This window comes from Salmo salar, chromosome 23, assembly GCF_965601325.2.
Source record: "Salmo salar chromosome 23, fSalSal1, whole genome shotgun sequence".
NCBI lineage: Eukaryota > Metazoa > Chordata > Actinopteri > Salmoniformes > Salmonidae > Salmo > Salmo salar.
The window spans coordinates 45525321-45549360 of NC_138313.1; the positions used below are offsets into that span (position 1 = coordinate 45525321).

General features: G+C 44.6%; 2 protein-coding genes across 4 annotated transcripts in view; both read right to left on the bottom strand.

Moving 5' to 3' along the window:
• LOC106584735 (cingulin-like protein 1) overlaps positions 1–1341 on the bottom strand; it is a 29462-nt gene extending 28121 nt beyond the window's left edge. Inside the window, exon 1 of the mRNA XM_014170270.3 lies at positions 1243–1341. The gene's annotated coding sequence lies outside the window, so the exon portion shown is untranslated. The remainder of the gene's footprint in view (positions 1–1242) is intronic.
• Positions 105–24040, bottom strand: part of LOC106584736 (transcription factor 12) — a 46949-nt gene continuing 23013 nt past the window's right edge. Inside the window, exons 1-9 of one of the 3 annotated variants that reach the window (XM_014170273.3) lie at positions 21402–21671; positions 15260–15466; positions 14340–14525; positions 12436–12579; positions 10664–10822; positions 6126–6397; positions 4762–4994; positions 3991–4155; positions 105–3665 (exon numbers count right to left, since the gene is read on the bottom strand). In XM_014170273.3, coding sequence (XP_014025748.1) covers positions 4004–4155; positions 4762–4994; positions 6126–6397; positions 10664–10822; positions 12436–12579; positions 14340–14525; positions 15260–15466; positions 21402–21473 — 1425 coding nt within the window. In that variant the 5' untranslated portion in view covers positions 21474–21671 and the 3' untranslated portion in view covers positions 105–3665; positions 3991–4003. Of the gene's footprint in view, positions 3666–3990; positions 4156–4761; positions 4998–6125; positions 6398–10663; positions 10823–12435; positions 12580–14339; positions 14526–15259; positions 15467–21401; positions 21672–24040 lie in introns of those variants that run through there. The other 2 variants (XM_014170272.3, XM_082968175.1) reach the window with 2 other exon arrangements.

Below are 24040 nucleotides of genomic sequence, written 5' to 3' on the forward strand. Positions count from 1 at the left end.
ACTAACAACAATGACATCCCAAGAGCATCTGATGTCACTCAGACAGCTGCACTAACCAGTTAGCCACAGAGAGAGAGAAAACACCAACATCAACACACAGCACATTGATATAGAAAACAGTTTATTCAGTGTGCTAACAGTGTAACTATTGTATACAGGACACTACTGCTGCATGACGACTACCACTGGCCGTGGTCGCGCCAACCAGACTATCGTCATACACACACACACACACACACACACACACACTCCGACCAGACTTTTTTCATCTACAGTTTATGATATGATTATGAGAGTTACGGAACAAAACAAAAACACACGTTTGTTTTAGAACAATGTACATTGTTATTGAAATAAACAACATGCAAAAGTACTGTATTCTAATATAGGTGACAGTTGTTGCCGTGTTACAGCCCACCGGGCACCGGGCAACAGACGTCAGTTCAACATCTAGTTTTGATTTACATTTGGTTGATTTGTCAACTATTGTTAATTCAACGTTAAATCAACAACAAAATGTCACCATGTCATTGGATTTAGATTCAAAGTTAGGTGAAAAAAAATACAAAATGACTTTTTGCAAATCCACGAAGTTTTCCACAATGATTCAACATCATCAATTTGATTTGTGGGGTGAAATGACGTGGAAACAACGTTGATTAATACCGTTTTTGACCAGTGGGAGTACACTTCTTTAATGAAAAAAAAATAATAATAAATTGAACTTGTTTACATTTAACCTTTATTTAACTAGGCAAGTTAGTTGAGAACAAATTATTTTTACAATGATGGCCTACCCCGGACGACCCTGGACCAATTGTGCCAAGCCATATGGGCCTCCCAATCACGGCCGGTTGTTATACAGCCTGGATTCGAACCAGGGTGTCTGTAGAGACGCCTCAAAAACTGAGATGCAGTGCCTTAGACCGCTTAGACCACTCGGGAGCCCCTTTTTAATTATTAACCAATATCAAAAATGTGTCTCCTTCACAAGTTACTTTATCAACCTCTATTTGTACGATTGTAATTAAAGACAAAGGATATATGCATGGATAAACCTCTATGCAGTTTTACCAGCGGATAATAAAACACCACTCTACCTTTACTAGCTGATCAAACGTGATGTTCTTGAACGATAAAACAGCCTACCCAAAGCAATGCCAAAACGAGAATCACTTTATAAACCACTAACTGTGCAATTGGTTTGTGTCCCAGTGCGCAAAATCTTTGTGATTGTCTTACCTAAATTCGCGCAGTTCTGTTAAAAGTAGTGCCCTGGCTGAAATGCCAGTGTTGTGGGAGCTGTTTTATGGCGCTCGGGATTCCCCCTCCCTATTCCAGTCTCTATTCACAAGTACGTGTTCCCCCCTAGCGGAATTGTCCAGCCATTCAACAAATTGCGCGGGTGTTCATCATCATCATCATCATCATCATTATGATCATTAACTCCTCGAATAATACATACCGGATGTATTTTCTGAGAAAAAAAATATAGGGAAAAATACGAAATACTTTTATGGTTTACATTTCCTGTAGATGACATAGGTGACACTCATCAACATAACTGTACATACCTGAAAGGTATGGGTTTTTACAAAGACATCCCCCATTATGGAATTCTCCAATATACACTAAGCTGTGGCTTGTTTAGGGTATCATTATTTACAATGTCTGGTAAAATATATGACAAAAAAAAATATTTCTGAAAAAAACAAACATTTTATTGTTTAAAATGTAAAATCTGTAATTCAGATATTTTGTTATTAGTAATTGTAGAAAAGATAAACTACAGCAAGTTAGTAAAAAGTAATCAATATTTTCTAGAAAAACTGAACAATTAAGTATTAATTGTAGCCTAACCAAAAAGTGCACTTAGCTCCAAAAAATCTGACTCTGCCTAAACACATGCATGTACATACAACTAAAAGGCTCTGCATGGTCAGTCCGACATCTGCAGTGGCCATGCATCACTTCCTGGAGCAGAGTAGAGCTGTTGTGGAGGAAGTTGTCAAGGAAGTGAGTTTGTGTTTATACCTCTAGCCCTCACCTTCCGTCAACCAATCATGTCAATGTGGAGCTATACAGAGCCCTCTGCATTGTTAAAACATTTGGGAGGAGCACGGAGATGTAGTACGGAGATCGATTTGACCTCGTCAAGCCTTCGGAGCCTCCAGCTCATATTGCTGGAGCAAGCATAAATTGGTTTTAAGCCTTGTTTCAGCTTTAAAGACAATTTAAGCTTGATCTGGAATGTGGCCCAGAGTCTCAGTATGGAGGGTGTGACTCAATTGCAGTGCCTCTGAAGGCTCGAGGAGGCCAAATCGAGCTCCGTATGGCGATGCCGTGCGCCTCCCAAATTTTGTAACAATGCGAAGGGATCCGTATAGCTCCATATAGCTTCGGATTGACATGATCGGTTGACGGAAGGTGGGGCGGTACATCCTGTATAAACACAAATTAACTTCCTTGCCAACAAAAATGTAGAACTTTGACGACAGGCTATCAGAACAAGTTCACATATAAAAAACATCTTTATGATACCTTTTTTAGGGATTTCTAACACACAAACATTTGTTTGAACTCCTGGAAAGAGATCAGGGAGGTAATGGGGATAGATAGGTAAAGAGGTCAATGGAATGCAGTCTGTGGGTGATAGAAGGACGCTGGATTGGCACACACACAAAAAAAATCTGATTGAACAAAGTGGATATTTGTCAAATTCGTAATGATTGATGTATTGTAACAGGCCCACAATGTGGTTACTAAAATCCGATTTGGATATATTTGGCTGTTTTTGTTGCAAAAAATGTTGAAGTTGTCCCTTTTCAGGTTAAGGGAAAGTGACTGCTAAATGCTAACTCCCATTCGTATAAGCTGGTAACATAGCTAGCATACAGTAGTCAAAGTATACTCCGATTTTTACCTCAACGTAGTGTGAAATACACAAATAAACAATAGCCTAAATGTAGACTAATTTTGCTGGGGGGGCAATGGGGAGATTCGGGATGGAGATGCAGCCTTTTTACTTCATGCTGTTTTGGCTGAGTTCCTATGTTAAGCACCGGGAAACAAACTTCAACATCTCAGTAGAGATAAGATCTTGTCTTTTCATTTAGCCAGTTGCTCGTAAATTAGCTGGATGGCTATAGAGATTAGCCCTGAATCACTACAAGTGGTGTGGTTCAGACCAATTTATTGGATGTGTATGACAGCACCCCGAAGTGCAACAAGTATGAAAGCTCTGACTTCTGTGGAGGCCGCATCACCGTAAATGCTGTACGGCCACTGCAGATGTTGGACTGACCATGCAGAGCCTTTTAAGAGGTCAATACTGACAGAGGAGAATAAAAATGATGAAATTAACATTGTTTTACACAGGACAGTGTTGTGTTTTTTTTTTCACTGTACATTTTTCTTTCACTGTACTAACGAATATAAAACATTTTGTACAAAACATTTGCTGGTTACAAGTAAGTTTAGGCACAAGTGAAAGTCGATCTGGAGGAAATTGTCACTACTGTCGTGATTAATTAGCTTCTGCAATAGTTTATCTGCCCCCCCCCACGGAAATCCTTCTGTCTCTTCGCTACTGGGTCCCAGAGATAACACTGAATGTCATTGGATGGTCTTTCACAATCTTAAGATGATCCTTCTCCACACTTCATCTGTAGAAAGAAAGAAAAAAAAATGTGTTGATAATGTTTCTCAAAATATAGATTATATCAACTTGGATCAACACACACTTTCATAGAAGAAGAAGAAGGCTGCGTTTAGACAGGCTGCCCAAATCTGATCTCTTTCCACCAATCACATCAGATCTTTTCACAGCATATCATTTTAAGACCTGATCTGATTGGTCAAAAGACCAATCAAAGTGACATCATTTTATTTATTTCTGAATTTTTTTGAATTGGGCTTCCTGTCTAAACACAGCCAAAGAAGAAGAAGAAGAAGAAGAAGAAGAAGAATGGGAGATCTTTGTACTGTTACCTGTTTTAGATGTTTAGAGATTATGTCCCATGGGGTTGGCAGCATCTAGTCCACGATGTAGTGATGCCTGGTGTTGCTGCAGGCCCTGGGCATCTGTTAACCCAGCTGACATCTTCTCCTGCTCCCTCCTCCTCAGACAGGCTGTTTTAGGGTTCAGATTACGCTCTAGAGGTAGCAGATCACACGGACATCAACATTAGTACTATCCCATAGACCTGACAGTGAACCAGGACATCAACATTAGTACTATCCCATAGACCTGACAGTGAACCAGGACATCAACATTAGTACTATCCCATAGACCTGACAGTGAACCAGGACATCAACATTAGTACTATCCCATAGACCTGACAGTGAACCAGGACATCAACATTAGTACTATCCCATAGACCTGACAGTGAACCAGGACATCAACATTAGTACTATCCCATAGACCTGACAGTGAACCAGGACATATCCTCTTCTACGCAGCCCCTCCCATCAATTCATGTTCCACTGTAGTGAAGTACGTACTCATTCAACTTCTATTTATACAGATTATTTAGATAATAACTATATCTCAATGTATCTTTCCAACTTTTCTTAATCTCCTTCTCAATCTCTTATTGGAGGAGAAAATACAATGTTCCTCTCCTCAGACCTTCTCCTCCAATGTGTTTTGAGAAGGAGTCGAGGAGAGAGGATGCGAGGAATTCGAGGAAAGATGAATTAAGAAATAGACATAATCTGTTTTTGCAAGAGAGACCTGTTCAAGATGGTAGCAGTACTGACCTCTGACTTGTTGTTCTAGACTAAGTATTACAGCCACAGCTTGGTGTAATACAAGCAGCTTGGTCTGGGGCTTCTCGCTCTTCAGGTGCAGCTGGGTCATGTGACCCAGCTCTTTGAACGCCTCGTTGATGTCACGGACACGAAGGCGCTCGCGGGCGTTGTTGGCCATCCGTCGCTCCCGCTCCCGCTCAGCCTTCTGCTCCGGACTCAGGTTGTCCTCATCCTCATGGATGCTGCTGAAGGGGAGAAAAGAAAGTGGGGGTTAGTGTTAGAATTGGCAGTTGCCATGTGGCGCCCTCTGGTGGGAATTATTTGAACACTTTTGACATTTTGAGGGATTTAGTTGGAATTCTGATCATGCGCCCCCAAAAATTGCATTGAATATTGAATTCATTACCGGTTTTTACCACTCAAACAGATAGATAGGGAGCTACCCAGCCAGCAGGCAGAGCTGGTTGAAATGACATCATAACAACCATTTCCCCTGCTGGGTAGAGGGAGAATAACCTCATTCTAGATCTGTTTCAACTCTGACAAGACAGCACAAACTGATCTGGGACCAGGCTAGAGGCAGAACGATAGCATACAGCTGATCTGGGATCAGGCTAGAGGCAGAGAGAGAGAGAGATAGCATACAGCTGATATGGGATCAGGCTAAAGGCAGAGAGAGAGAGAGAGAGAGAGACAGCATACAGCTGATATGGGATCAGGCTAGAGGCAGAGAGAGAGACAGCATAAAGCTGATCTGGGATCAGGCTAGAGGCAGAGAGAGAGATAGCATACAGCTGATATGGGATCAGGCTAGAGGCAGAGAGAGAGAGATAGCATACAGCTGATATGGGATCAGGCTAGAGGCAGAGAGAGAGAGTGAGAGATAGCATACAGCTGATCTGGGACCAGGCTAGAGGCAGAGAGAGAGATAGCATACAGCTGATATGGAATCAGGCTAGAGGCAGAGAGAGAGAGAGAGATAGCATACAGCTGATATGGGATCAGGCTAGAGGCAGAGAGAGTGAGAGATAGCATACAGCTGATCTGGGACCAGGCTAGAGGCAGAGAGAGAGAGAGAGAGAGAGAGAGAGAGAGAGAGAGAGAGAGATAGCATAAAGCTGATCTGGGACCAGGCTAGAGGCAGAGAGAGAGAGAGATAGCATTTAGCTGATATGGGATCAGGCTAGAGGCAGAGAGAGAGATAGCATAAAGCTGATATGGGATCAGGCTAGAGGCAGAGAGAGAGAGAGAGGCAGAGAGAGAGAGAGAGAGAGGCACAGAGAGAGAGCGAGAGAGAGAGAGAGTATAAAGCTGATCTGGGATCAGGCTAGAGCCAGAGAGAGATAGCGTAAAGCTATTTTTGCTGTCCTCACCTGGTCATGCTGTCTCCTTGTGTCTTGTGTGACACGCTCTCCTCGTCGGCGCGCTGGCTGTGGCTGTCAGAGCTGTGGCTGTGCCTGTTACCCTGGTTGTAATGGCTGTGAAGTAGGTCATACTGCTCATCTTTCTCCAGACCCTCCAACTTCAGCTCCAAGCCACCTAGTCCTGCAGGGAGACCCGCTGGGAAGGAGTGGCCATGTTTATTCTGTGAACGGCTCTGCAGCACAGGATGGTGGTTGTTGTTGTTCAGATTGACAGCCTCTACCTGTACACACACAAGAGAATAGGTGCAATAAATATACACAAAAGTATGTGAACATCCCTTTAAAATTAGTGGATTTGGCTATTTCAGCCACACCCATTGCTGACAGGTGTATATAATTGAGCACACAGCCACACAATCGCCATAGACAAACATTGGCAGCTCTAGATAAGAGCGTCTGCTGTGTGACTAAAAGATAAAAATGTGAATCTCTGTCAGACAAGGTGACTTTTATCAATATATTCAGCTCTTGTTTTTTTTTAATGGGTATTATGACTCATACTGTGGTACTCTGTGTGTATGTAGTAAGCAGTACGAGCAAATCCAAATGAGGAAAAAGTGGGCGGTTGTATTCAATAAAAGTTTTGATTAAAAGTTTCAATTTGAGCTCCACACGGAAGGACCTTTGCTCATGTAGTGTATTTTATTATCATCTATTTAGTGGGAAAACAGTCAATATAAAAAAAATACATTACACATACGTTGCCTTCACTTCCTTGATGCTACCCCCAATGACAAAAAGGTAAAAACAGGTAGCCTAGCGGTTAGGGCGTTGGGCCAGTAACCGAAAGGTTTCTGGATTGAATCCCTGAGCTGACAAGGTAAAAATCATATCATTCTGAACTTGAACACGGCAGTTAATCCACTGTTCACCAGTAGGCCGTCATTGTAAATAAGTATTTGTTCTTAACTGACTTGCCTAGTTAAATAAAGGTCAAATATTAATTTCTTTCAGGAATTATTCATTTTTAACTGACACATATCCCTGGAAAAAAAAAAAGTGACTGAATTAATTGAATAATCCTCCTAGGGATTAAACAGGTTCATATCCGCTGAATGTAATGTAGGCTTACTTCCATTACTCTCTCCTCTGTCTGGATTCAATCACCACAAACAAAAGACTAGGTCTAACACACTGATCAGACCTGGGTTCAAAAAGTATTTGTTTTCTTTCAAACACTTTGAGCATATTTGATTGAGTCTGTCTGGAGTACCAGATTGGCAGGGTTTTCACTTTTTTGGAAACCGTTCTATTGGCTCTACTATACCAGGCAATTATCAATCAAGCACAGTTCAAATATTTGAGAGTAAAACAAATGCTATTTGAATCCAGGTCTGACAGTGCTATGTAAGTGCCATGGTGGAAGCATTCCCCTTCCCCCTGTCCATATCGTTACCTGGTCAGTATCCACGCATAGATAGACTTTTCAGACCACAGCAAATGAAATTAAATGTGGCGTTCACCATTGTTCTCTATTTCCCGAACACTAACCCTCCCGTTAGGATAATGACGCCGGAGGGGATGGCTGCCGTTTTACGTGCTCCTAACCAACTGTGCTATTTTGTTTGTTTTTTCACATTGTAACATATTTTGTACATAATGCTACCATCTGTTATGACCAAAAAGAGCTTCTGGATATCAGAACAGCGATTACTCACCTTGAACTGGACAAAGATTTTTTTCTTGAATGAATCCGACGCGAAGGATATACTACCTCCCCGAGACCCAAATCCCTGCCATTTGCGTGAAGAAAAGACGGAAATACAGGGGGCGGAGGTCGGGGTGTCTTGTGAGAATTGGTCGGCGAGTGGGTAACCTTCCTCTACCATTCGTTCTATTGGCCAATGTGCAATCGCAGGAGAATAAACTGGATGATCTCTGTTCGAGACTATCCTACCAACGGGACATTAAAAACTGTAATATCTTATGTTTCACAGAGTCGTAGCTGAACGACGACATGGATAATATAGAACTGGCTGGTAAGACGAGGGGTGGGGATGTATGTCTATTTGTCAATAACTGCTGGTGCGCGATGTCTAATATTAAAGAAGTCTCAAGGTATTGCTCGCCTGAGGTAGAATACCTCATGATAAGCTGTCGACCACACTATCTACCAAGAGAGTTCTCATCTATATTATTCATAGCCGTCTATTTACCACCACAAACCGATGCTGGCACTAAGACCGCACTCAACGAGCTGTATAAGACCATAAGCAAACAAGAAAATGCTCATCTAGAAGTGGCTCTCCTAGTGGCCGGGGACTTTAATGCAAGCATACTTAAATCCGTTTTTCCTAATTTCTACCAACATGTTATATGTACAACCAGAGAAAAAATAACTCTAGAACACCTTTACTCCACACACACACAAAGCTCTTCCTCGCCCTCCATTTGGCAAATCTAACCATAACTCTATCCTCGTGATTCCTGCTTACAAGAAAAAAGTAAAGCAAGAAGTACCAGTGACTCGCTCAATAAGGGAGTGGTCAGATGACACGGATGCTATGCTACAGGACTATTTTGCTTGCACAAACTGGAATATGTTCCGGAATTCATCCAATGACATTGAGGAGTATACCACCTCAGTCAACGGCTTCATCAATAAGTGCATCTATGAAGTCGTCCCCACAGTAACCGTGCGTACATATCCCAACCAGAAGCCATGGATTACCGGCAACGTCCGCACCGAGCTAAAGGCTAGAGTTGCCGCTTTCAAAGAGCGGGACACTAATCCGGACGCTTATAAGAAATCCTGCTATGCCCTCAAACGAACCAGGCAAAGCGTCATTACAGGAATAAGATTGAATCCTACTACACCGGCTCTGAAGCTCATTGGATATGGCCGGGCTTGCAAACTATTACGGACTACAAAGGGAAACCCAGCCGCGAGCTGCCCAGTGACACAAGCCTACCAGACGAGCTAAATGCCTTTTATGCTTGCTTCGAGGCAAGCAACACTGAAGCATGCATGAGAGCACCAGCTGTTCCAAACAACTGTGTGATCACACTCTCCATAGCCGATGTGAGCAAGACCTTTAAACAGGTCAACATCCACAAGGCCACGGGGCCAGATGGATTACCAGGACGTGTACTCAGAGCATGCACTGACCAACCGGCAAGTGTCTTCACTGACATTTTCAACCTCTCCCTGACCGAGTCTGTAAGGATAGGCAACAACACATCTGCCACGCTGATCCTCAACACTGGGGCCCCTCAGGGGTGCGTGCTTAGTCCCCTCCTGTACTCCCTGTTCAACCACGACTGCGTGGCCAAGCATGACTCTAACACCATCATTAAGTTTGCTGACAACACAACAGTGGAAGGCCTGATCACCGACAACGATGAGACAGCCTATAGGGAGGAGGTCAGAGACCTGGCAGTGTGGTTCCAGGACAACAAGCTCTCCCTCAATCTGAGCAAAACAAAGCTGATCGTGGATGACAGGAAAAGGAGGGATGAACAGCCCACAATTAACATCGACAGGGCTGTAGTGGAGCGGGTCGAGAGTTTCAAGTTTCTTGGCGTCTACATCACCAACAAATGATCATGGTCCAAACACATCAAGACAGTCGTGAAGAGGGCACGACAACACCTTTTCCCCCTTAGGACACTGAAAACATTTGGCATGGGTCCCCAGATCCTTAAAAAGTTATACAACTGCACCATCGAAACATCCTGACTGGTTGCATCATCGCCTGGTATGAAACTGCTCGGCATTGGACCATAAGGCACTACAGAGGGTAGTGCGTATGGCCCAGTACATCCCTGGGGCCAAGCTTCCTGACATCCAGTAAATATTTTATTAACTCTATTTCTTGAACTGCATTGTTGGTTAAGGGCTTGTCAGTAAGCATTTCACGGTAAGGTCTACACCTGTTGTATTAGGCGCATGTGACAAATACAATTGGATTTGATTTATGGAAAATATGTCGAAATGACATGTGGAAAATACGCATACCATAGCTGGAGTGTGTCTGGTGTGATTTGTAGAGCCGTGGTGGCAGGGTACACACACAGACACACAGAGATTGCTGTTTTCTGTTTTCTCAATGACATTCAATTCAGCATTGAAAAAAACAGAAGTTTTTTCCACCTGAGACTGACCACAAGTCAAGTCACTATGACAACAAACCAGATGATTTTAATGGATCCTGTTTGACTTCTAATGCCTGTTAAGGGGAATGTAAGCCAAAAGTAACTGAAAGTTACTGAGTTTGGGTAATCCAAAAGTTACATTACTGATTACAATTTTGGACTGGTAACTAGTAACGGATTACATTTAGAAAGTAACCTACCCAACATTGCACACACACACACACACACACACACACACACACACACACCACACACACACACACACACACACACACACACACACACACACACACCCTGCACACACAGTGGCCAATAGCCTTTCCCTACACGCTTCCCATACATAAAACAGACACAACCTGAAACCCTTTCACAAAGAAATGAATGGGTCTCACCATGGCTGTGTCATGTGCCATGGTGGGTCTGTGTCCAAGGTTAGCCTGGTTTAACAGGCTGTGGATGTCAGAGGGCAGGCTGGGGATGGGTCCTGCCGCATGGTTACGCAGCACATAGATCACATCATCCAGTCTGTCTAGACGATCCTCCAACTGAGACTAGAGAGGAGAAGAGAGGAGAGGAGAGGAGAAGAGAAGAGAAGAGAGAGAGGAGAGGAGAGGAGAGGAGAGGAGAGGAGAGGAGAGGAGAGGAGAGGAGAGGAGAGGAGAGGAGAGGAGAGGAGAGGAGAGGAGAGGAGAGGAGAGGAGAGGAGAGGAGAGGAGAGGAGAGGAGAGGAGAGGAGAGAGAGGATAGAGAGAGGAGAGGAGAGGAGAGAGAGAGAGAGAGAGAGAGAGAGAGAGAGAGAGAGGGGGAGAGGAGAGAGAGGGGGGGTGTTATTATCATGCTGAGAATGAAACATTGCAGTGCTTGAGGCTATAATATAATAAGATAAACTCAGCAAAAAAAGAAACATCCTCTCACTGTCAACTGCATTTATTTTCAGCAAACTTAACATGTGTAAATATTTGTATGAACATAACAAGATTCAACAACTGAAACATAAACTGAACAAGTTCCACAGATGTGTGACTAACAGAAATGGAATAATGTGTCCCTGAACAAAGGGGGGGTCAAAATCAAAAGTAATAGTCAGTATCTGGTGTGGCCACCAGCTGCATTAAGTACTGCAGTGCATCTCCTCCTCATGGATTGCACCAGATTTGCCAGTTCTTGCTGTGAGATGTTACCCCACTCTTCCACCAAGGCACCTGCAAGTTCCCGGACAGAGTGCAGGCCTCGGTGTAACGCTCATTCCTTCGCCGATAAACGCAAATTCGACCATCACCCCTGGTGAGACAAAACCTCTACTCGTCAGTGAAGAGCACTTTTTGTCAGTCCTGTCTGGTCCAGCGACGGTGGGTTTGTGCCCATAGGCGACGTTGTTGCCTGTGATGTAAGGCAGGTCCTCACCAGACAACAGGCCTACAAGCCCTCAGTCCAGCCTCTCTCAGCCTATTGCACTGATGGAGTTGTTGTTGCCATCCTGTACCTGTCCCACAGGTGTGATGTTCGGATGTACCGATCCTGTGCAGGTGTTGTTACACGTGGTCTGCCACTGCGAGGACAATCAGCTGTCCGTCCTGTCTCCATGTAGCGCTGTCTTAGGCATCTCACAGTACGGACATTGCAATTTATTGCCCTGGCCACATCTGCAGTCCTCATGCCTCCTTGCAGCATGCCTAAGGCACTTTTGCGCAGATGAGCAGGGACCCTGAGGATCTTTCTTTTAGTGTTTTTCAGAGTCAGTAGAAAGGCCTCTTTAGTGTCCTAAGTTTTCATAACTGTGACCTTAATTGCCTACCATCTGTAAGCTGTTAGTGTCTTAACGACCGTTCCACAGGTGCATGTTCATTCATTGTTTATGGTTCATTGATCAAGCATGGGGAAACAGTGTTTAAACCCTTTACAATGAAGATCTGTGAAGTTATTTGGATTTTTATGAATTATCTTTGAAAGACAGGGTCCTGAAAAAGGGACGTTTCTTTTTTGTTGTTGCTGAGTTTATGTATTTGATGAGTTGGATCAATTCAAAGACAGCAGCATTTAGATAAAATGTGACTCCAGCAGACAAAAATCAATGATAGAATGTGTGGGTACAGTATTTGAACATTCTTCGTGACCTATCAAAACTTATCAAACAAAGATGTGTCACAGAGCTCCATGTCCTTACCAGTGATATAGGTGAGGCCTGGTAGCTGGACGAGAGAGAGGCCTGATTAGCTGGGGGACCCGTTGCAGACCCTGTGTGTGGAGATGGAGACCTCTCTGGTGTGGAGGAGTTTTCACTGCTGCTAGTGTAGTCAGGTGAATACATCTGAATACAGACAGAGGAGTAGAAGAAGAAGATGAGGGGGAGATAGAGGAGGGGTAGAGGAAGGACAGAGGAGGGGGAGAGGTGGGATAGAGCAGGGGGAGATGAGGGATAGAGGAGGGATAGAGGAGGGATAGAGGAGGGATAGAGGAGGGGGAGAGGAGGGATAGAGGAGGGGTAGAGGAGGGGTAGAGGAGGGATAGAGGAGGGATAGAGGAGGGATAGAGGAGGGGGAGGGATAGAGGAGGGGTAGAGGTGGGGGATAGAGGAGGGGTAGAGGAGGGATAGGGGAGAGTTAGAGGAATAGAGGAGGGATAGAGGAGGGGTAGAGGAGGAATAGAGGAGGAATAGAGGAGGGGAGGGGTAGAGGAGGGGTAGAGGAGGGGAGGGGTAGAGGAGGAATAGAGGAGGAATAGAGGAGGAATAGAGGAGGGGAGGGGTAGAGGAGGGGTAGAGGAGGGGAGGGGTAGAGGAGGGATAGAGGAGGGGAGGGGTAGAGGAGGGATAGAGGAAGGACAGAGGAGGGGGATAGAGGAGGGGATAGAGGAGGGATAGAGGAGGAATAGAGGAGGGGAGGGGTAGAGGAGGGGTAGAGGAGGGGAGGGGTAGAGGAGGGATAGAGGAGGGGAGGGGTAGAGGAGGGATAGAGGAAGGACAGAGGAGGGGGGATAGAGGAGGGGGAGGGGTAGAGGAGGGGGGATAGAGGAGGGATAGAGGAAGGATAGAGGAGGAGGAGGGATAGAGGAGGGATAGAGGAGGAGGTGGGATAGAGGAGGGATAGAGGAGGGATAGGGAAGGGGAGGGATAGAGGAGGGATAGAGGAGAGGGAGGGATAGAGGAGGGATAGAGGAGTAATAGAGGAATAGAGGGATAGAGGAGGGATAGAGGAGAGGGAGGGGTAGAGGAGGGATAGAGGAGGGGAGGGGTAGAGGAGGGATAGAGGAGGGGTAGAGGAGAGGAGGGGTAGAGGAGGGATAGAGGAGGGATAGAGGAGGGGTAGAGGAGGGATAGAGGAGGGGGGATAGAGGAGGGGTAGAGGAGGAATAGAGGAGGGGGGATAGAGGAGGGGGGATAGAGGAGGGGAAGAGGAGGGATAGAGGAGGGATAGAGGAGGGGTAGAGGAGGGATAGAGGAGGGGTAGAGGAGGGATAGAGGAGGGGTTGAGGAGGGATAGAGGAGGGGTAGAGGAGGAATAGAGGAGGGGTTAAGGAGGGGGAGGGATAGAGGAGGAATAGAGGAGGGGGAGGGATAGAGGAGGAATAGAGGAGGGGTTGAGGAGGGGGAGGGATAGAGGGGTAGAGGAGGGGGAGGGATAGAGGAGGGGGAGGGATAGAGGAGGAATAGAGGAGGGGTTGAGGAGGGGGAGGGATAGAGGAGGGGAGGGATAGAGGGGTAGAGGAGGGGGAGGGATAGAGGAGGGGGAGGGATAGAGGAGGGGTTGAGGAGGGGGAGGGATGGAGGAGGGGGAGGGATAGAGGAGGGGTAGAGGAGGGATAGAGGACCGTGAGTAACAACACAATGCAACATTTTAAAAGCGCAACTTGTAATTTCTCTGTGTGGTTTTATAACCACCACCTCAGGCCTTGTAGCATGGCTCATAACCCGAGCTGACTTAATAATATTTTCCTGGTTGGACAGATGGCCAATAAACAGTCCAGCAGCACGGCCCAAATAATACACAGTGGTTTTTAATAGGGACATTTCCCTATTGATCATTGTGGTTTCACTTTGAAGTTGGCTTTGTAAGTAGTCCCAGTACATACGGAAGCCAGTGCTTTCCCCAGGGTTGCTCCGGTCTGAGACCATCCTGTAGACGGGTTTCCTGTGCTGTTCTCTGAGCTGTTGACTGACAGGGAGTGAGATGAAGCAGGGTTGTTACGGTGGAAGGTAGACATAGGAGGAAGACCCCTGTTCACCTCTACAGGTGAGACTGAATGGGGAGAATAGACCTGCAAAGCAATCAAACACATACACGTGTTACATTTGTCTTGGTGACGGTGCAGCAGAGTACAGTACATATACACTGAGTGGACAAAACATTATGAACATCTGCTCTTTCCATGACATAGACTGACAAGGTGAATCCAGGTGAAAGCTATGATCCCTTATTGATGTCACTTGTTACATCCACTTCAATCAGTGTAGATGAAGGGGAGGAGACAGGTTAAAGAAGGACTTATAATCCTTGAGACTACTGAGACATTGATTGTGTATATGTGCTATTCAGAGGGTGAATGGGCAAGACAAAAGATTTAAGTGCCTTTGAACGGGGTATGGTAGTAGGTGCCAGGCACACCGGTTTGAGTGTGTCAAGAACTGCAACGCTGCTGGGTTTTTCACACTCAACAGTTTCTTGTGTCTATCAAGAATGGTCCACCACCTAAAGGACATCCAGCCAACTTGACACAACTGTGTGGAAGCATTGGAGTCAACATGGGCCAGCATCCCTGTGGAACACTTTCAACACCTTGTAGAGGCCATGACCTGATGAATTGAGGCTGTTCTGACGACAAAAGGGGGAGGTGCAACTCAATATTAGAAAGGTGTTCCTAATGTTTTGTACACTCACCGTATATACAGTACATTTTTACATATTTGTCCCAAACTTTCTTTTTCATATAAGAGCTCTGGTGAGTAAAATGTACTATGTTTTTATCATATGCCAAATTAACTAAAAACTTACCAGGTGATTGTGTGACGGTTGCAGGTTACTGTAGCTTCCTGATTGGTGGGCTGAAGCCCCTCCTGTTCCTCCATAGCCAGCCTGGTTCATTCCGTTGGAGTTCCACATGTCAGGTGAACTGTTAATCCCCTGTTGTTCGCCACAGGAGGAGGGGTGTGAGGAGGAGTCAGGGTTGAGGTCATGGTGACTTGGAGATTGATCGTAAACCTGAGAAGAAGAGGGGGGGGGGGGGGTCTGATGAGTCCAAATTTGAGATTTTTGATTCCAACCGCTGTGTCTTTGTGAAAAGCAGAGTAGGTGAACGGATGATCTCTACGTGTGTGGTTCCTACCGTGAAGCATGGAGGAGGAGTTGTGATGGTATGGGTGTGCTTTGCTGGTGACACTGTCTGTGATTTATTTAGAATTCAAGGCACACTTAATCACCATGGCTACCACAGAATTCTGCAGCGATACACCATCCCATCTGGTTTGCACTTAGTGAGACGATCATTTGTTTTTCAACAGGACCCAACATACCTCCAGGCTGTGTAAGGGCTATTTGACAGAATACTACAGTACACTACAGTACATTACAGTACACTACAGAATACTACAGTGCATGCCAGTACACTACAGTATACAGTACAGTACACACAATCAGTTCCACAATTGATTCCAACCGCTGTGTCTTTGTGAAACGCAGAGTAGGTGAACGGATGATCTCTACGTGTGTGGTTCCTACCGTGAAGCATGGAGGAGGAGTTGTGATGGTATGGGTGTGCTTTGCTGGTGACACTGTCTGTGATTTATTTAGAATTCAAGGCACACTTAATCACCATGGCTACCACAGAATTCTGCAGCGATACACCATCCCATCTGGTTTGCACTTAGTGAGACGATCATTTGTTTTTCAACAGGACCCAACATACCTCCAGGCTGTGTAAGGGCTATTTGACAGAATACTACAGTACACTACAGTACATTACAGTACACTACAGAATACTACAGTGCATGCCAGTACACTACAGTATACAGTACAGTACACACAATCAGTTCCACAATTGATTCCAACCGCTGTGTCTTTGTGAAACGCAGAGTAGGTGAACGGATGATCTCTACGTGTGTGGTTCCTACCGTGAAGCATGGAGGAGGAGTTGTGATGGTATGGGTGTGCTTTGCTGGTGACACTGTCTGTGATTTATTTAGAATTCAAGGCACACTTAATCACCATGGCTACCACAGAATTCTGCAGCGATACACCATCCCATCTGGTTTGCACTTAGTGAGACGATCATTTGTTTTTCAACAGGACCCAACATACCTCCAGGCTGTGTAAGGGCTATTTGACAGAATACTACAGTACACTACAGTACATTACAGTACACTACAGAATACTACAGTGCATGCCAGTACACTACAGTATACAGTACAGTACACACAATCAGTGTGTTGATTGGAGCAGATTTAGAGCTATTGTGTTAATCCCTAAACTGGGTGATCCATGCACCTCCTTATCCGGGTTTAGGGAACAGCATTTCCTCCCCATCACTGCACAGCCCTGGAGGGAGGGAGGGAGGGAGGGATAGATAGATTTCCATGTGGAAACCGCTGCAGAATCATATTGGATACATCCTCTTCAGACAGCCGGACCACACCACAGGATCTGACCACAGGACCACACCACAGGACCACACCACAGGATCTGACCACACCACAGTATCTCACCACAGGATCTGACCACAGGATCTGACCACAGGACCACACCACAGGACCACACCACAGGACCACACCACAGGACCACACCACAGGATCTGACCACAGTATCTCACCACAGGACCACACCACAGGATCTGACCACAGGACCACACCACAGGATCTGACCACAGGACCACACCACAGGACCACACCACAGGACCACACCATAGGATCTGACCACAGTATCTCACCACAGGACCACACCACAGGATCTGACCACAGTATCTCACCACAGGACCACACCACAGGATCTGACCACAGTATCTCACCACAGGACCACACCACAGGATCTGACCACAGGATCACACCACAGTATCTCACCACAGGACCACACCACAGGACCACACCACAGTATCTCACCACAGGACCACACCACAGGACCACACCACAGTATCTCACCACAGGACCACACCACAGTATCTCACCACAGGACCACACCACAGTATCTCACCACAGGACCACACCACAGGACCACACCACAGGATCTGACCACAGGACCACACCACAGTATCTCACCACAGGACCACTCCACAGGACCACACCATAGGATCTGACCACAGGACCACACCACAGTATCTCACCACAGGACCACACCACAGGACCACACCACAGTATCTCACCACAGGACCACACCACAGGACCACACCACAGTATCTCACCACAGGACCACACCACAGGACCACACCACAGTATCTCACCACAGGCCCACACCACAGTATCTCACCACAGGACCACACCACAGGACCACACCACAGGATCTGACCACAGGACCACACCACAGTATCTCACCACAGGACCACACCACAGGACCACACCACAGGACCACACCACAGGACCACACCACAGTATCTCACCACAGGACCACACCACAGGACCACACCACAGTATCTCACCACAGGACCACACCACAGTATCTCACCACAGGACCACACCACAGTATCTCACCACAGGACCACACCACAGGACCACACCACAGGATCTGACCACAGGACCACACCACAGTATCTCACCACAGGACCACACCACAGGACCACACCACAGGATCTGACCACAGGACCACACCACAGGACTACACCACAGGACCACACCACAGGATCTTACCACAGGACCACACCACAGGACTACACCACAGGACTACACCACAGGATCTGACCACAGGATCTGACCACAGGATCTGACCACAGGACCACACCACAGGACCACACCACAGGACCACACCACAGGACCACACCAGCGGGTCTGACCACAGGATCTCACCACAGGACCACACCAAAGGACCACAGTTGTAATGGGATATGATACTTTGTATCACCTAGAAAATAACTGCCAGGGAAATTATAATATAATAATACTTTTTATTATAATAAAAAATGAGAATGAACTACAGTATCATTGTAGGATGTCTTACAAATGCAATACACACCCACCTACACACCCACCATTGTTACCCCGACGACAACGCACTGTAAAGCAGACTGGCCACTTAAAGACTCTGTTGAATATGATCACACACACCATACACACAACTCCCCTCCCCCCACACACACAACTCCCCTCCCCCCACACACACAACCCCCTTCCCACACACACACAACTCTAGCCGTAACCCTGGCTGGTACGAGTCCTGTGGTGATAGTGGGAACAGGCCAAATATAGGAGCCCCTGCCGTCACCAACCCTGTTTCACACACACACACACACACACACACACACACACACACACACACACACACACACACACACACACACACACACACACACACACACACACACACACACACACACACACACAAGCCCTGTCTGAACCTCCGTGGGTAGCATATGGTACAGGATAAAGCCAATTGTCCTCCTTACTATAGGACGGAGCAGGCAACCCGTTAGTAATACACACACACACACACACACACACACACTCGCTCACTCCTTGGACGTAGTAGGCGACCCGTTAATAATGGCCACACCCCCGGCCCAGCACACCCTCGCTGTCCCCCGCTGTCCCCGAATAAATCCCCCCCCCCCCCGACACACACCCTGAAACATGCATACATAAACCGTCAACATGGTGTTCTCTTTTACTACCGCATTGATTTACGAACCATCAATAACGGCATCACTAAAGATTAGAGACTCTCCATATGTGAAGAACACAACTGAAGGAAGACAGACACATAGTATATGAGACATGTTCATAGTTCTGTGTTACGTTAGCGTCTCTGATAGCAACAAAAACTAAATAGTTCTGTGTTACGTTAGCGTCTCTGACAGCAACAAAAACTAAATGGCTTAAATATATTATGAAGACAATAAAAGAGGACAAGACCACATTTTGGACTTGAAATGTATACTTTCAATCATATACAGGAAGATTTAAATGAGTGTAATATTGACCAACTATTCAATTTGCCTCTGCTCTATAGTAACACCACATCCAACTCTAGCCACATGCAGTCAATTTGCCCGTCTGCGTCTAGTACGAACGTCTGGTTCTAGTTAGTTACTCTCCCAGAGATCAAAGCAGTCTTTGATAGCGCCTGATAATGATCCGTATAGGGACCAGTGTTAAATCAGACTACGGGTTAAATCAAATAGAGATCAGAGCAGCAATCTGCTTCACGTCAAAAAATGGTAGACGGTAAAAAACGAGAATGATATGTGTTGTGTTCTCAGGTCTGTCTGAACTGAAAGAGAGATCTTGATCATTAACACAGGGTATTGATCATTAACACAGGGTATTGATCATTAACACAGGGTATTGATCATTGATGCGCGTTACTGAACTCACTGACCACACAGCCAAGAGAAAAATGGTCAATGTCACTTCAGTATGCATTAAAGAACTGCATGATCAAAGAAATCGAAATAATTTGTAAATCGAAATTCATAAACTTGGGAACTTTCCTAAAATGAATGAATAAACACCGACAACACTGACTGAATAGCACACAGAGTCCCAATCCCACTCACCATACAGTAATATCCCTTCCCAGACACACACTCAGCCATATGTGCCCATTCCTAACCCATAAAACACTCAAACACATGGTTGCTGCAATAACTTTTGGGTAACTGTATATCAAAGGGTCTGTTCCTGTACTGGTATAGAATGTAGTCTGCATGGACTCCCTGGTATGATAAATTACAATGAAATAGAAACAGATGAAGGACTAGCTAGTACACACAGTGGATAGAGTAGGTTTACTTTGATGCGTCAATACTGTACTATTCTACGATAAGGTGTTATTACATCGATAGTGAACATATTGATAATGTATTTAAATGATCTATGCCTTATTCCATGTCTTATGTGTATATGAGGATAATGAAGATAACACGTGACAGAGAATAGATCATGGAGAGTATATCAAGATAACGGAGAGTATATCAAGATAACGGAGTGTATATCAAGATAACGGAGTGTATATCAAGATAACGGAGAGTATATCACGATAACGGAGAGTATATCACAATAATGGAGAATATATCAAGATAACGGAGTGTATATCAAGATAACAGAGAGTATATCACGATAACGGAGAGTATATCACGATAACGGAGAGTATATCACGATAACGGAGAGTATATCAAGATAACGGGGAGTATATCAAGATAACGGAAAGTATATCACGATAACAGAGAGTATATCAAGATAACGGAGAGTATATCAAGATAACGGAGAGTATATCAAGATAACCGAGAGTATATCAAGATAACAGAGAGTATATCAAGATAACGGAGAGTATATCACGATAACGGGGAGTATATCACAATAACAGAGAGTATATCAAGATAACGGAAAGTATATCAAGATAACGGAGAGTATATCAAGATAACGGAGAGTATATCACGATAACGGAGAGTATATCAAGATAACGGGGAGTATATCAAGATAACGGAGTGTATATCAAGATAATGGAGAGTATATCAACATAACGGGGAGTATATCAAGATAACGGAAAGTATATCACGATAACGGAGTGTATATCAAGATAACGGAGAGTATATCAAGATAACGGAGAGTATATCAAGATAACAGAGAGTACATCAAGATAACGGAGAGTATATCAATTAAAAAGAACCATGTAGAGACCTCTGTTAGTTTATATTCCTATAGGACCTTCAAACTCAACTCTGGCCCTCCAAGCCAGTGCCACTGCATTTTTTCATTGTTCCCCCTCTAATCAGGGACTGATTTAGACCTGGGACACCAGGTGGGTGAAATTGATTATCAAGTAGAACAGAAAAGCAGCAGGCTCTGGACCTTGTAGGGTAAAAGTTGAATGCCCCCTGCAATAGTAAATATCAAAAGAAGGAGAGATAATAGGAGAACATCTAATTACATCCAATCATTCACAAAGACAGTATGCAGACCGGTGCACACGTTTTTATCTAGAGTGGGAACACACTCACCGATTTGACGTAGCAATACATCAGGTTATTGCTGGTGGTCCCGGCAGAGACAGGATAGGAAGCGCAATACATGATGCTGTTCAGTTTCAGATTCAGTTCAACAGTCCAGTAGTTTCAGTAGTGTGTCTGTAGTCCTGTAGTATAGACTCCGGTAGTCAGTAGTGTCTCAGTATAGACCTGTGAGTCCACAGCACCAGTCTCTGTTCATATGCTCTGTAGTCGACATACACTCCTCCTCCTCCTCCTCTGACCCTTTACCTTGCAGCTCGCTTAACTACTCTGTCACAGACAACTTATGCAAATGAGGGCTGGTCCATTCCAGGAATTGGTGAGGGGTGATTTAGGGAGGGATTGGGGAGGTTCCACTAGTACACACACAGTCACAGTCACACACTCTACCTACATATCTAGTACCCCGTTGGTTTACTACTATATAATAGGGTGTCTTTCAAACAATAGGAGTGAGTGACCTTCAAAATAACTGATTAAAAAAGGCAGAGCAGACAGGGATTCCCTTCAAACACACCTCAACTAAACACACTCCTAACTCTAACCAAACACACCCTAACTAAACACACTCCTAACTAAACACACCCTAACTAAACACACCCTAACTAAACACACTCCTAACTAAACACACTCCTAACTAAACACACCCAAACTAAACACACTCCTAACTAAACACACTCCTAACTAAACACACTCCTAACTAAACGCACTCCTAACTAAACGCACTCCTAACTAAACGCACTCCTAACTAAACGCACTCTAACTAAACACACCCTAACTAAACACACTCCTAACTAAACACACTCCTAACTAAACACACTCCTAACTAAACACACTCCTAACTAAACACACTCCTAACTAAACACACCCTAACTAAACACACTCCTAACTAAACACACCCTAACTAAACACACCCTAACTAAACACACCCTAACTAAACACACTCCTAACTAAACACACTCCTAACTAAACACACTCCTAACTAAACACACTCCTAACTAAACACACCCTAACTAAACACACTCCTAACTAAACACACCCTAACTAAACACACTCCTAACTAAACACACTCCTAACTAAACACACTCCTAACTAAACACACTCCTAACTAAACACACCCTAACTAAACACACCCTAACTAAACACACTCCTAACTAAACACACCCTAACTAAACACACCCTAACTAAACACACTCCTAACTAAACACACCCCAACTAAACACACCCTAACTAAACACACTCCTAACTAAACACACTCCTAACTAAACACACCCTAACTAAACACACTCCTAACTAAACACACTCCTAACTAAACACACCCTAACTAAACACACTCCTAACTAAACACACTCCTAACTAAACACACTCCTAACTAAACACACTCCTAACTAAACACACCCTAACTAAACACACCCTAACTAAACACACCCTAACTAAACACACTCCTAACTAAACACACTCCTAACTAAACACACTCCTAACTAAACACACTCCTAACTAAACGCACTCCTAACTAAACGCACTCCTAACTAAACGCACTCCTAACTAAACACACCCTAACTAAACACACTCCTAACTAAACACACTCCTAACTAAACACACTCCTAACTAAACACACCCTAACTAAACACACTCCTAACTAAACACACTCCTAACTAAACACACTCTAACTAAACACACTCCTAACTAAACACACCCTAACTAAACACACCCTAACTAAACACACCCTAACTAAACACACTCCTAACTAAACACACTCCTAACTAAACACACTCCTAACTAAACACACTCCTAACTAAACACACCCTAACTAAACACACTCCTAACTAAACACACCCTAACTAAACACACTCCTAACTAAACACACTCCTAACTAAACACACTCCTAACTAAACACACCCTAACTAAACACACCCTAACTAAACACACTCCTAACTAAACACACTCCTAACTAAACACACCCTAACTAAACACACCCCTAACTAAACGCACTCCTAACTAAACGCACTCCTAACTAAACACACCCTAACTAAACACACTCCTAACTAAACACACCCTAACTAAACACACTCCTAACTAAACACACTCCTAACTAAACACACCCTAACTAAACACACTCCTAACTAAACACACTCCTAACTAAACACACCCTAACTAAACACACTCCTAACTAAACACACCCTAACTAAACACACCCTAACTAAACACACCCTAACTAAACACACTCCTAACTAAACACACTCCTAACTAAACACACTCCTAACTAAACACACTCCTAACTAAACACACTCCTAACTAAACACACCCTAACTAAACACACTCCTAACTAAACACACCCTAACTAAACACACTCCTAACTAAACACACTCCTAACTAAACACACTCCTAACTAAACACACTCCTAACTAAACACACCCTAACTAAACACACCCTAACTAAACACACTCCTAACTAAACACACCCTAACTAAACACACCCTAACTAAACACACTCCTAACTAAACACACCCCAACTAAACACACTCCTAACTAAACACACTCCTAACTAAACACACTCCTAACTAAACACACCCTAACTAAACACACTCCTAACTAAACACACTCCTAACTAAACACACCCTAACTAAACAC